The sequence below is a fragment of the Hoplias malabaricus genome, chromosome 12 (assembly GCF_029633855.1).
Source record: "Hoplias malabaricus isolate fHopMal1 chromosome 12, fHopMal1.hap1, whole genome shotgun sequence".
Taxonomy (NCBI): Eukaryota; Metazoa; Chordata; class Actinopteri; order Characiformes; family Erythrinidae; genus Hoplias; species Hoplias malabaricus.
Window position 1 is genome coordinate 28,249,286 of NC_089811.1, and position 14,925 is coordinate 28,264,210.

Genomic DNA, 14,925 nt, shown 5'->3' on the forward strand with positions numbered 1-14,925 from the left:
ATCTATTTATCTGTTATTTTCCTTATATTTTTGGAAAACAAACCAGCGTATAAAATCTGTCAGTGGTGCCATATTAAAGTTTGCCATCTGTAGAAAATATGTGCTTATTATAGTTATTGTTATTTTAAAATCAACAAAACATCGGTGCCCAAACTTTTCAGTATATCCAGTATCACAGGTAGCTCTGTCCACCAAATCTGTTGGTGTCATAGTGCATTAGTCTTCTCTCATCAACACTGGCTCAATAACTGCCTCAGTAAACATCCTGAACCTGTGGTGAACCCTATATGGGCTATATGTGGATTTACCACGACTAATGATTAATTGACACTTGTTAACATGTTATTGAGCATTACTAAAGTTTAAATAACTTCTCACATTTATTAACATTACTTACAACAAACATTACTAAATGGATAAATAATGTTTCAACTAATCACTCATGTACACTACTAATGTACAACATTAACAATTATTATGACAACCTTAACTGTTATTAAAATATTAGTAATGCTTCAGTTAATCCTTAATTAATTGAAACTTTACCCACTGCACATATTTAGGTGTTTCCCTAATCAATCTAATCAGTTTGTTTGTATCGACATGCCCCTTATGCACCCTTATTGTAAAATGTCACTGAAAATGTGTTGAGTACTTTGAAAGTGTCTGCACTACATATTTGGAGATGGGTATTCGGGGCCTGAAGTGAGTTTGCTAGGTGATTAGGCTATAAATAACTGCCTGTGTGTTTTCCTCTATGAGTTGGTGGTGCTGGGCCCCCTCACACTCTGCCCTTCAAACCCAGGAGCCAGCTGCAAGCAGACAGGCAACCTGATAACACACTGTGACCTGTGGATCCAACAGCAACTACTGATGTCCTATCATCTCCTTTCCACAGATCAGCTCTTCTCCCTCAACCTTCCCATGTCCTGCTCCACTGCTTACTATCACAATGATTCCTTTTGTTTGAGTGATGTCTGTGTTTTTTTTTCATCCCATGCTATTGTTTTCTTTTTTTCTATGTTTTCTTTTGTGGTGTTCAAGATTCTGCAATTCCAAACATGAGTCAATGATCAGGAGAGCCAATCTTCATAACTATGGCAGAAATATTGTTTACTATACAGGTGATGGGTATAAAATTAGAATATCATGAAAAAGTTTATTTATTTCAATGATTCTATTCAAAAAGTGAAACTAGTATTTTATACTCATTAATTACCAATACAAAAAAAAAAAAAAATTTTAGAAATGCTGGCCAATTGAAAAGTATGAGCATGTACAGCACTCAATACTTAGTTGGGGCTCCTTTTGCCTGAATTACTGCAGCAATGCAGCGTGGCATGGAGTCGATCAGTCTGTGGCACTGCTCAAGTGTTATGAGAGCCCTGGTTGCTCTGATAGTGGCCTTCAGCTCTTCTGCATTGTTGGGTCTGGTGTATTACATTGTCCTCTTCACAATACTCCATAGGTTTTCATTGAGGTCAGGTGAGTTTGCTGGCCAATTAAGAATAGGAATACCATAGTCCTTAAACCAGGTACTGGTAGATTTGGTATTGTGTGCCAAGTCCTGTTGGAAAATGAAATCTGCATCTCCATAATTTGGTCAGCAGCAAGAAGCATGTAGTGCTCTAAAACTTCTTGGTAGATGGCTGCGTTGACCTTGGACCTCAGAAAACACAGTGAACCAACACCAGCAGATGACATGGCACCCCAAACCATAACTGACTGGGGAAACTTTACACTGGAACTCAAGCAACGTGGACTCTGTGCCTCTCCTCTCTTCCTCCAGATTCTGGGACCTTGTTTTCCAAAGAAAATGCTAAATTTATTTTCATCAGACAACATAACTTTGGACCACTCAGCAGCAGTCCAGTCCTTTTTGGAAGCGAGACGCTTCTGATGCTGTCTCTTGTTCAAGAGTGGCTTGACACAAGGAATGCGACAGCTGAAACCCATGTCTTACATATGTCTGTGCGTGGTGGTTCTTGAAGCACTGACTCCAGCTGCAGTCCAGTCTTTGTAAATCTCCCTCACATTTTTGAATGGGTTTTGTTTCACAATCCTCTCCAGGGTGTGATTATCTCTGTTGCTTTTACACTTTTGTGTCTTGCCCTGCTTGTGTAAGGTGTTAATGGTCACCTTTTGGACAACTGTCAATTCAGCAGTCATATCCATGATTGTGTAGCCTACAGAACTAGACCATTGAAGAGAGAGACCATTTAAAATCCTTTGCAGGTGTTTTGAGGTAATTAGCTGATTAGAGTGTGGCACCAGGTGTCTTCAGTATTGAACCTTTTTAAAATACTTTAATTTTCTGAGATACTGAATTTGGGGGTTTCACACACACCTACGGACACTTTTGCGTCACCAATCCACCTACTAACGTGTGTTTTTGGACTGTGCAAGGAAACCAGAGCACGCGTAGGGAACCCACTCGGACACAGAGAACACACCAATTCCTCACAGACAGTCACCCGGAGTGGGAATCGAACCCACAACCTCCAGGCCCCTGGAGCTGTGTGACTGCGACACTACCTGCTGCACCACCATGCTGCTGCATATTATTCAGTTAATATTAAAAGATTTGGTACTTTCATTGTACTAAATAACAAGCCATATGTATAGGGTGACCAGGTGTCCTCTTTTACCCGGACATGTCCTCTTTTTTAGACTTAGAAAAAGTCCGGGCGGAATCTCACAAACGTCTGGGATTTTGTTTTTCTAGAGCTTACATAGAACTTCGAGAAGCGTTTCGTTCACAAACTAGTCCCGCCCTCCCCTACTCCGATTGGTTCGCTTGAGTGAGAAGGGGGCGTGGTGAAATAGCCTAAAATCTTCGGATTGGACGGTCTCACTGTAGAGCTACCGTTATTGGTCAATACCCTTCTCTGTAAACATTTAATTGGTCAGTCTGCATGTCAGTAGTCCTTGTTTACGTCAGGCAAAGCTCATGTACCTACCCTCATCTCGAGCAGCTATGCCGAAACGTAAATGTAAGTTCTCGCATGAATTAAAAAAGAAATTCCCATGTTTTGTGTAGCAAATAAAGGTGTAAAGGACATAAAAGCACACTTGGGTTCAGCTAAGCATACAACGGCAGCGAGGGGAGAGAGCTCATCTCTCCACTCTCTCTCTCTCTCTCTCTCTCTCTCTCTCTCTCTCTCTCTATATATATATATATATATATATATATATATATATATATATATATATATATATTACATTTTGGAGCAGCAGGGTAGTAGGACAGAACAAATAAAAATTAGAAATGAGATGAAGTTTGAGTTACATTTAAATAAAACCTTTTCTTACTGTAGATTTTCTTCCAGCTACACTTAGATTACACTTAGATTTTAAAATTTGGCAGAAGCATAATGATTACATTATAATGATTTATTGACTTGGATCTCTTGCTTTGGTGACCTGTGTACTAAATATATATATTTTGTCAATATAATTACAGATTACAAAATTGGCACTTTGTTTTAACCCATAGTACATCATGCCCTAATCTTTCAATGAAAACACCAGTGGACTGTTTCTTAGAAATTTCATCCAACACCAAAAGAGTTATTTCAAATGCCTTCTCATTAATTTATTCATGAAATGCACAACTGTAGATAGAATAAAGGCAAATCATTAAAAGGCCATGGGGGAGCAGTATGTAAATGCATAATAAAGTGGCATTCCCTTAGGGGATGATGTCTAAAAGCTCACATCTGTATTAATTGTGAAGTCTTATCTTTTGAGTAAGGTTAAATACTGGCAGGGCAGCACGGTGCTGAAGCAGGTAGTGTCGCAGTCACACAGCTCCAGAGATCTGGGCTTGGGGGTTAGAGTCCCGCTCCGGGTGACTGTCTGTGAGGAGTTTGGTGTGTTCTCCCCGTGGGTTTCCTCTGGGTGTTCCTGTTTCCTCCCATGGTCCAAAAACACACAGTGAATGTGTGTGTGTGTATGTGTGTCACTCTGTGAAGGACTTACGCCCCCTCCAGGGTGTGTTCCTGCCTTGCGCCAAATGATTCCGGGTAGGCTCCGGACTCACCGGTACCTTAAAGTGGGTAAGTGGTTAAAGACAATGAATGAATACTGGCAACTGTGTTCCTGGCAAGGCAATGTGTGTTACTGGACAAGGTGCCAGACAGATGGGACATTCCATTTCTGAAGTTGTGTGGCCAGACATGTCTTGATTCACAGTGTCATATGTGTACTGGGAATATCTCAGAAGGCATAACCACACAAAGTGGGCCGCACATTGGGCCCCACTTGCACATCCTGCAGGTCAATGCAGCTTTAGCATCCATGGGATATAGAAGAATAAAACTTTTTATGTATGTATGTATGTTTTTTTGAAGGAATATTCTCAAGAATCTCTGTGGGTTTAGTTCATGATCATTGGTTCTGTTAACATGTTTAAAAATTAAGTTGATTTCAAAGAATCACAAAAACCTTGTCTTTTCTGAGCTCTGTTTGGACGCTTCTGGATTGGGTTGTCTCTAACTTTGTATGCCCTGAAATGTTATCTGACGAGTTCCATCTCATGTGACAGTGAATTTGTAGGGAGCCTTGACTTTACATTCAGCAATGCAAGCAGCAATCTCTAAAACATTATGTATGATCTAGTAAATAACAACAACAACAAATGGTACAAAAAGTTTATTTAGTAACAGTTTTGTAAACATTTGAGGTAAATGAACATTTACATCAACGTGTTCTTACAAAATTTAATACACAAGGCACTTCTCTTAAGACAGCATTTAAACAGGCTGCTGTTTGGAGCATATATATGATGGTTCATTTCCCTGATTGGTCAGAGTTGTCTTGCTCTGCATGAGATAAATCAGTAGTTCAAGAGATGAGTGTTACAGTAAAGTAAAAGATTAGAACTAAGTACATTACTTACGAGTCCATAAGTACAATCATTTCAACACTGATGAAATATTCTTGTACATGTCCATCCTTTCTGCATTCCTTTCAGGTTTAAAAGATAACAGTCTTAAAATCCAAACATCGGAAGCCTTTTCCTGTACCCTACAAGGTGAGTTACAAATCACATTTGATGTAATTTTATTTGAATACTGTCTTTAACACAAAGAGTTATTATTTTATAATTAAGACGTTTTCCTTTAAGGATCAATATACCAAAGCAGAGTCCTTTTTGTCCTCTTTTCTACCAATATGTAATTAACTGAACAGCATGTTTTGGCTAAATGTGCAAATCTTCATCTATTTACTAAAATGTAAACTTTAAGAACCAAAAATGACAACACACTTGTTTTGAGCACAATAAAATAGCAGAAAATAAATAACATACATCTGTAAATTCTATGTTCTGATCAAAGTAACATAGTGCTGACACAAGCTAAATTCTGCTCAGCTTTGGTGTAATGCCTTGTCTTTGGCATGGTCTATTATTTATATTTTGTTTTCTAATAATTTGTTATTTATTTTATGTTTTATATTGATATTGTGTAATCTATTGGGCAGGGCCATCAGTTTTGAATTTCTAAGATATGACTGAGATTTCTGTTCCCTGTTGTTGTAGTCAGTAAAGGTCGGGGCCTCACAAGTAACCTGAAAGTGGACTAGAAGGAAAGAATTGGCATAAAGACATCTGTGGTATTTTTATGTATTCAAAGCAAATACATGTTTTGGCAATCACAAACTGACTACAATAAAGCATTGATTATTTTTTTTTGTTTGTTTGTTTGTTTTTATCAACCAATTGTTTAAAAAACTTTTTAAAATAAAACCGATAGAAACTTTCCAATAGCACATATTGAGTCAGTACTTTTCTATTAACATTACTGTCTACATTAAATTAATTTTTAAAAAATCATGCATATCTGATGGCAAAATGAAACAGTCATATATTAAAAACTTTCAAATCTAATCTAGGAGTGTAAAGTTGAAATCAAGGGGCCAGTGGTAACAGGTTCAGATTATAAACCAAAATCTTTCCAAAATCTATCCATCCGCCAAGATGTTTAATTTACAGCAGAGATCAACTGTTGAGCTTTGTTTCAGGTTTCTCCATTGTTAAGGATAATATATATTTGACACTGATGCTTTGGCAATGTACCTTTTAACTTGAGTAGAAAAACCTTTCACTGTTCTCCTGCATTTTTTTCTGAGACAAATGTAGAGGCAGGAGCTGGAATCACGGCAATTATCAGAACGTTTCCCCCAGTGTATTAAGATGTAATATAACAGAGGGGCTAGCAAATTTAGAGTAGGAAGCTCCATGATGCATACAGTCTTAACTAATACTTCAAAATATAACTTCTTCCAAGTTCCACTTTATTACCCTTAAAATTTTTTTTTCTGTCTGATACATAAGCAGGTCACTAGAATGAAGAAATTAGCTGTGAATCAGTGAGTTGTAGTTCTGGTATGTCAACTTTGTCAGTTAAAACTATAGCCACATTATTTACCTTTGCACTTATTTAAACAGTGATGCTAATTGGAAATATATAAACAAGTGCATTTTTCACAGTGCTTCAGTAATTCACAGTTTGGTAGCTTTCATCTATGTATGTGCATTTAAAGTGTGCATCAATGTTATTTTTTTATGTTACTCGTATTGCCCTAATTGAGCTAATATACAAAACAAAAAATAATGATATATATTTATATATCAGTTCACTGAGAGCATGCACCAGAAAAATGTAGACAATTTGTTATATTTGGGCTGCTATTTGCCTCATACCTACACCTAATTTAGGAATTTTCCAAAATGTCGGCAATGGAGTAACTTTTAAATGCTGTCGGAAACACAACTGATTTCTCTTTACCATATAATAGTGTTCACTTGATAGAAGTTACAGAAAAAGACATTTAAACACTTAACATCTAAACAAGTTCACGTTTTATTCATCCAATCATCTATCATTTAACATCAGACACTATTCCAGTGCTGTATTTCCACACTAAAACTCACTGATTGCACAGCTGTCAGTGTATTTATTTCTCCAATTACACCCAGCAACCTGCCTCTCATTTACACCCTTATGAACTATTTTATTTATTTTATTTATTTTTGTATTTTTAAAAACCTGTAAAAAAAATCTGTGCTGTGAGTAGGGTCACTAGACAGCCAGATCATTGTGCCTTGCTCTTACGCTGCTTGCTTTGCTAGCCCTGCTCAGCCGCCGGAGGTCAGTGAGCGTGTTAGGTGGCTCATGCATCTCCACAGTGGTGATGTTTCCTTCCTCCATCTCACTCTTTCTTCCATTCAAACTGCCACCACTTGAGCTGGGAACACTGGTGGGGGGAGCAGCCTCTCTAGGCTGCTGCTCATTATCAGAGGAAGAAGAGGAGGAGGAGGAGGAGGTGGAAGAGGAGGGAGTGGTGGCCTTCATTTCCCGAGTCTGCTGCTCAGTGGCCAGGTTGGCCCAGTTCTGCTCAGCGGCCAGCCTGTGGTTGTTGTTGTTGCTAATGTAGAAAGGGGAGGGCTCTTGGAGCTCCTGCTGCAGAGGAACCATCTTGAATTCAGCCGTGGCCTCACTGTAGTTGGGTGGGTAGGTGAGGGTGGGAGGGGCAGTTCTAGGGGCAGTGGTCATGGACTCTGTCTCCACTGCCTCAGTGCGGTCTAGCGACTCATGGTCAGGGACGCATTCATTGGTCATGCCCTGCTTGACCTTCTTCCATCCTAGGTGATAGATCTCTAACAGATTCAGCAAAAGAGACACGCAAGCCACCACAAGCATAAATATGATGAAGATGGTCTTTTCTGTGGGCCTGGAGATGAAGCAGTCCACGATGTTGGGGCAAGGCCACCGTGCGCACTTATACAGTGGCCTGAGCTGGAAGCCATAGAGAAAATACTGACCTAAAATGAAGCCCACCTCAAAGAGGGTCTTGAAAATTATGTTGAAAACATAGGTACGCAAAAGGGCTCCCCTGATGCGGATTTTTCCATGCTCGTCTCTGATTGGTGGTTTCTCCTTTTTGCCACCACCACCACCACCAGGGCCTCCCCCACCTCCTCCACTGATCTCCCCTCCCCCTCCATTTCTATACAGGAGTTCTTTCTCCTCCTGGAGTCTGGTGGCCTTTCGTAGCTCCTCCTCCCTCTCTTTGCGTTTCTCCTCCATGCGAACAATGTGCAGTACATGACCCAGGTAAATGAGGGTGGGCGTGGACACAAAGATGATCTGCAGGACCCAGAATCGAATGTGAGAAATGGGGAAAGCCTCATCGTAGCAGACGTTCTCACAACCGGGCTGCTGTGTGTTGCAGGTGAAGTCCGACTGCTCATCTCCCCACACTTCTTCTGCCGCTGCTCCCAAAACCAGGATCCTAAAGATGAAGAGGACAGTCAGCCAGACTTTGCCGATCACTGTTGAGTGTTCCTGTGCATTCTCCAACAGCCGCCCAAGAAAGCTCCAGTCACCCATGCTTCACGATTTCTATCCTAGGGAGAAAGTACAGTCTAGAGTTGCACATAGAGAAAGAAGGAAGGAGAAAAAGAAGCATTCAGAGATCTTATGATAAAATATTCCTAGAAAGATAAAAAATTATCAACTGCTGTTTGGAGCTTCACCAACAGAACCATACAAATAATTGTTGCCTGCTTTGGCCTATAATTTGAAATCATGTGTAAATTGAACCACATCTTGACAATGCAGCTGAAATATAATAAACAAGCTGAACATTTGCATCCATAACTCACACAGCATTTCACGTCTCTGCAGAAAATCCAGTTATTGAGCTCTAACCAAGCACTCGATGTTTAGAAAAATAATATATTTGCTTTTAAGGTTGTCGCCCTTAACTGTAACCATTAGAGATGTTTCAGCCCTTTCTATTTAGTCATCTAACTGGCTGCTATGAACCTGGCATGCACAGTGTAAGCAAACTCTCCCACTCTCTCTCAATCCTCTCACACTCACACACACACACTCTCATACACACAGTATATCACCACACTCATACTCACTGTCTCTTTCTCTCTCACCTGTTCGCTCCACTGCCCAGCAGGCATGTGCTGAGATCAACATTATAATGTTCAAAAACAGCCGAGAGCATTGAGTGGACACTGATGTGGAGGGCACTGATGTACCATGTCCAGAGTAAGGTCTACTTCGGGGGTCAAATTAATCACATTTAAAAGAAGAATATGGAGTTATAGCCTACTGTCACTTAAGGCAACGTTTAATTTTAAAATAAATGTGTACCATCTCATAATCAACAGTTTTAGCAGCATTCACAAAGACAATCATATTAATTTGCTATAGGTTTCTATTTCCACACAACTCCAAAAAAGTAACCGTTAACACTGTTACATTATTGAATAACTGGCCTCATAATGTTTACAGTAAAACACTTAATTTCTAAGGAAGTGCAGTAAATGTATTTGTCAGTACATAAGAGATCATATGACCATATCACAAGAGCTAAAACATGCAACTATAAAAAGCAAAAAAGGGCAGAGAAGCTTACTTACTAAAATGCTCCTGTATTGAGAGTGGTAAATCCATCGACTATGGTTCAATATTTATGACACCTAAAAAAAGATATTAGACGTTTTTCAAAACTCATGCTTTTAACAACTTGATCTAATGATCATATAAAACAGGTAAGTTAAGCATGTCTTGATTTATTTGTCTTCTACTTGCAAAAATGATAATAAAACAGGTTCCAAATGGTTCCTTAACAGTTCCTTAGTTCAATCTTTAAAATCTGCAAATACATAACAGACAACTATATTTGTTTCTAGGCTTATGTAATGTTAATTGATTCCAGCTAAACTATAAATCCATGGCTCATTTCGTAAAAACAGCTTAATCTATAGTTGAGACTGAATCTGGTGTATGAATTTATTCCATTAGATTTAGAACCAAATTAACAGTTATTAATAATATATTATTGCTATTATTATCATTATAATTAATATTTTATAGCTATTATAACTAGCTCTAAAATACAACAGCAATACATTTTAAATGTTAAGGCTTTCACTTTTTAGATTTTGTAAATCCTTATTTAATCATTTAACTACATACAACTTTATAATTAATTTACTTATTTTCGCAAAACTTATCACTAAAGGCTAAGCAGTAGGTTTACATGTAAAGTGTCATGAGTATGGAGAAAATCTTGTCTCAGTTTAGGAGCGATGACAGCCTGTGTGACAATAGGGAGGGTGCTAGATTTCCTTTCGTAGCTTTGTTGGTTGTCCCATCCTTTATGGACCTACTAGAAGTAAGGGTGAGAAATATCTGCAATGTAATTTGTCAATACGAACCAGTCATATCCCAACACTTCAAGAGTGGAAAACCTGTAGGGCTTCCAAATTGGAGCCAAGACCTTAAATTATCCAGGGACTGTGAAATTGGTTAAAGATGATTATTGGTTTGAACCTAGCTTTAAGCATACCTTAGAGTGGAGATGCCAAACAAAGTTAGAGAAAGTAAAGTCCAGCGGCCATTGCTGCCATAATTTGAGTGCGCTGGATACAGACCTCCCAAGGCAGCAGGAGCCCTCCCCTCTCCCCCCGTCCCCAAATCCTGGCAGCTCTGCCAGCTTACCAAACTCTTTTGAAAGCAGCCAGCCAACTTATTCATGCACAAAAACGTCTTCACACGTGGACCCGAGAGTGACCTTTTGCCTTTTTGCGGCAAAAAGCGCTATATTATGGAGGCGTTTCGGACGCAGAGACCGGCTGAGGCGAGGCGTAGCTCTCTCCCGCTCGCAGCCATCGCCACTCTCCCACTGTGAGGCCATGCAGGAGCGGATTTAGGACGCAGCTCGCCACGCCCCTCTCTGTCCATCACTCAGCTTCACACAGGCCTCACACACATCTTTCAAACCCGGTAACTTTTTGATTAGTCAGACTCACAGTTCAATCCGCGTGAAGCGCATTACAGCATCATTTCAGTCATTAATTAACTTTCTAATTGACATGGGACATCGGTTACCATCCATCTAAATAGTTTCAAAATGTTTCCAGTGGGCTACTGTTGATAAAGCCCTCCCAAAAATAGAACGAACACGCACCGCCCTCCTTTGGTTTTCCACAAGCAGAGCACAACACCTCTCAGCTGAAACAACACACACAAGTCAGCACACCCACCAACTAGTTTGGAAGATTTAATTAAAGGAATAAATTCATAGTGTACATACGATAATATATATATATATATATATAGATAATATATAGAAACACCCAAGCTATACGCAAAAAGGGTTTCAACCTCATACAAAAAATGCATAGTGTATAAAATCCTGTTATATGTGATCACTACCCAATTAAAAGCACGTATCTCCCAAAATAGGAAGGTTACAGGAGAAGGGAAAAACCTTCATAATATTCAATGGGTGTGAATGTAAAAAGATTTTATTCCAAGTGATTTATGAGTGTTTCCCTTCATCATGTCATTTTCACACAATATGAAGGACAGCTGTGTTCAAATGATGAAGTAAAATAAAAATCCACAAAAATGGAGATACATGTTTTTAATTGGACAGCAATTATATGTAAAAGACAAGAGCAGTTTACAAGCATCCTTCATCCACTAATGTTGGGTAAAAAAATAGAGCTACATATGCACCTTATTGGTCAAGGAACAATTGATTGTCCACAAGTAGGTTCACCTTCAGGGCCCAGGGCTGTAACTTTGATCAAAGCTCATGGAGGATCAAAAAAAATTTCATTTTCACAGTATATTACATGCCCACTACATTATATTACATTAACAGAGTACAATGTGTCAAAGTCAGAAACTATAATAAGACGCAGTTGTAAACTGATAGCTATGACAAGGGTCAGTGCAAGGGCATAGCTAAAACTAGACAGTGGAGGAGTGGTCAATAGCTTTTGCTTACATAGAACAATAGAGTTAATATTTTTATTATTAGACCATGATGTGGGATATCTGCATAAAACTATAAAGCAGCATTTTACTACAAATGTTCAGGGTAAAGCACAACAGACACCTCTGGCAACTCAGTTCAATTACATTACATTTAAGAACAAATTCAACAAGAACATTTAACAACATTGACCACAAGATGGCACCATTGGTTTGTCTACTGTCCCAAATAATCACGTGTGGAATGTGATTAAAAAAAGAAATACCATACTCATGGTTTTACCACTGCAAACTGTGTAATATACATTCAATTATCGACGCACACCGGTTTTTTTTTTCAGAAAGGACAGTAATACTACTTTGGTATGTTAAGCTTTTCCTAGTACATATATACAGCATTTAATGTCTTACTGAGACTTGCTATCTAAAGAATCAGAACCGGATGGCAGTAACTTTTCATTCTTTTGGTTTTCCAAGTAAGCTTTGTTTTCAGACATGTTGTCTGGTTGAAAATTTGAGCGCCTTCGCTTACGTAAGCATTTCATCAATGCTTTAACTATCAAGTAGGCTAGCTCTGCCACATTGAGTACAATACATATAGAAGAGGATATCACCATGAAAACAGTGAAAACCGACTTCTCTGTTGGCCGTGAGATGAAGCAGTCAACTTTATTTGGACAAGGCCATTGCTCACACTTGACAAGCCGTGGCATCTGGAAGCCATCATAGATGTAGTAGAGAGCATACATGAAGCCTCCTTCAAAAATCAGGCGGAAGAACAAGCTACAGGTGTAGGTCCACCAAAGTGGGCCTGTAATGGGCAAACGCCTCTTCTTCACTTTCTCCAGGTCCTCCTCGTTGGCTTTATTGTCTTTTTTTTTAATGAGTTTTCTCTTGACACCCCGCTTATGATACGCCACATGCATGGCCACCAGCAGAGCCGGAGTGGACACAAAGATGAGCTGCAGGCACCAGAAGCGGATGTGTGAGACAGGGAAGAAGTGGTCATAGCAGACATTTTTGCAACCAGGCTGTTGAGTGTTACAGGTGAAGCCTGACTGCTCATCTCCCCAGACGCTCTCTGCAGCAAGTACCAGGATGGTGATGCGGAAGATGAATAGAACTGAAAGCCAGATCTTTCCCAGGCTGGTGGAATGTTTGTTCACTCCCCCCAAAAGGGCATACAGTGTTCCCCAATTCATCCTGCTTACTGCTGATAACAGCACCTGCAGAAGAACAAGAGGTGAAAAAAAGCAAGTAAAGAGCACTAACAATCCAGCCTCAGTGTTCTCTGGCCCTGAAAATGGAGCTTACTTACACCACTGTAAAGAAACTTTGCCAACTCATAATTAGCTTAAAACTATCACTGTAACACATTATTGTGGATTGAGCATTGTAAATCAAGCTGTATCAATGGTTGTACTGCGAACTCTACGTACATGCGCGTGAATTAGATTTTTTCAGGAAGGCACACAGGAAGCAAATAATATTAAATAGAAAGACTAATATTTGTGCCACATTTTTATTCAGTTTTCCTGTATATTTCTGTCTGGGAAACATCCCAAAAATTTCTGAGTCAAACACAAAATGTATTAACATTTTTTTAATAAGACTTTACCGGCTACAGGTGAGGTGTAAAAAAGTGTATGCTACCACACACTCTGTACTTTAGCAAAAATAAACTTATTAATTTATAAAGTTTAGCATGGAGTATGATAACGACCCTGACATGAAACCTATCAGTTACCTTTTTAAATTAATAATGAAATAGCATTTTTTGAAACTGTATTAACAAAGTGGTGCGGTCATTTTTTCCTTACAGCAGTATATTTAAAAATATATTTTCCATTGAATGAATTATCTTAAATCCTTAAAAATCATTTTAAAATGTAGGTCTACAGGTTATTTTTATAATGTAAAACACAGGCCAGACAGATGTCCGCGAAAATCAACTGAAAATAGCAAAGACGACAAAGTACAAAATATAAACGATATTTATGTACATTAATAATAATTAAAAAATAAACAAATAAACATGCCTTAAGCTGTCAATGAAACTATGTAAAATCATTTACACGACAAATTAATAACTGTAATACTGCGGTAGCTAAAGTGTACAGGTAGATATATTTAGAAAATAGAAGTTTACTGAACGCCTGCATGGTTTATAAAGTGCTTACCTCCTATTACAGGACGAACAACGCATGCATGTTTAGGCCAGAAGGACACATATCTGGGTCACTTCAACAGAGTGAAACGTGTAGCATGTTGCTTGTTCTCGTTGGTGAAAATAAATCTGAGGTGAACCGACGAAAGACACTGAGATTTAGTGCTTCAGCAGCTTTGTGGAGGTTGTACCTGCTCTTCAGGGTGGAGCCACCATCAACAGTGAACCTATCTCTGGCAGGTGTACACACACACACACACACACACACACACAGGACTCACTCTTCGATACCGCCTTAAGTTCCTCTAAAACAAAAAGCAAAACTCACCAGAAAAACACGTCATCTCCCGAGCTTGAGCTTAAATAACTACTTTGTGGACTACTTAAGTTTATATCTGTGCTTCCTGGAGGCATAGGTTAAGATGTGGATAACTTGTTTTTAATCGAGACTAACTCATGTTAAATATCTGCTTGGAGTTTCTGAACCAAACCAGCATACATTAGGCTAATGCCATCTTCATCATCACTGACATTGTTACAATAAAAATTAGTTTGACCCTCCTCATTCTCAGTGTATGCCATTTTATGTAACAATGCTTTGCTGTTCCTGTAGAGCTTATAAAACCATATGCCACCTCAAGGCTTTCTTGATAAATATTGTGTAAACAGATTTACCCAAATATCACAATGTAGAAACTGTAGAACATACAGTACTAATACACACTTACACATTCATTTTTGTTTCATTATCTGTCTGAATTTAACTGTGTTGCTGATGGTCTTGTCCTTGAATGTAACCCACCATGAGTCATGTGTCAATCACAAGTGAAAACAGATAAACTAAAGCTAACCAAGGGCTGTTACCTTAACATTCCATTATAATGAGTCAGTCTAACTCACTGTGGAAAACAAAACCACTGTACCAACTTATTTATATCACTTGTT

At 38.8% G+C, this 14,925-nt stretch overlaps 2 protein-coding genes across 2 annotated transcripts; both read right to left on the reverse strand.

Moving 5' to 3' along the window:
• Positions 1-7,085: 7,085 nt before the first annotated feature.
• gja3 (gap junction protein, alpha 3) lies at positions 7,086-10,476 on the reverse strand. The gene is made up of 3 exons (XM_066686054.1): positions 10,378-10,476; positions 9,446-9,505; positions 7,086-8,431 (listed from the first exon to the last, which is right to left on the reverse strand). Exon 3 carries the CDS (start codon positions 8,394-8,396, stop codon positions 7,086-7,088), a length of 1,311 nt encoding a protein of 436 aa, XP_066542151.1. The 5' UTR covers positions 8,397-8,431; positions 9,446-9,505; positions 10,378-10,476.
• Positions 10,477-11,119: 643 nt separating this feature from the next.
• On the reverse strand, positions 11,120-14,474 carry gjb8 (gap junction protein beta 8). Its single transcript, XM_066686192.1, has 2 exons — positions 13,994-14,474; positions 11,120-13,039 (listed from the first exon to the last, which is right to left on the reverse strand). Exon 2 carries the CDS (start codon positions 13,013-13,015, stop codon positions 12,221-12,223), a length of 795 nt encoding a protein of 264 aa, XP_066542289.1. The 5' UTR covers positions 13,016-13,039; positions 13,994-14,474; the 3' UTR covers positions 11,120-12,220.
• Positions 14,475-14,925: the final 451 nt, after the last annotated feature.

Excerpts from the sequence above, each read along its gene's own strand:
- gja3 (XM_066686054.1), bottom strand. The coding sequence starts at position 8,396 with ATGGGTGACTGGAGCTTTCTTGGGCGGCTGTTGGAGAATGCACAGGAA.
- gjb8 (XM_066686192.1), bottom strand. The coding sequence starts at position 13,015 with ATGAATTGGGGAACACTGTATGCCCTTTTGGGGGGAGTGAACAAACAT.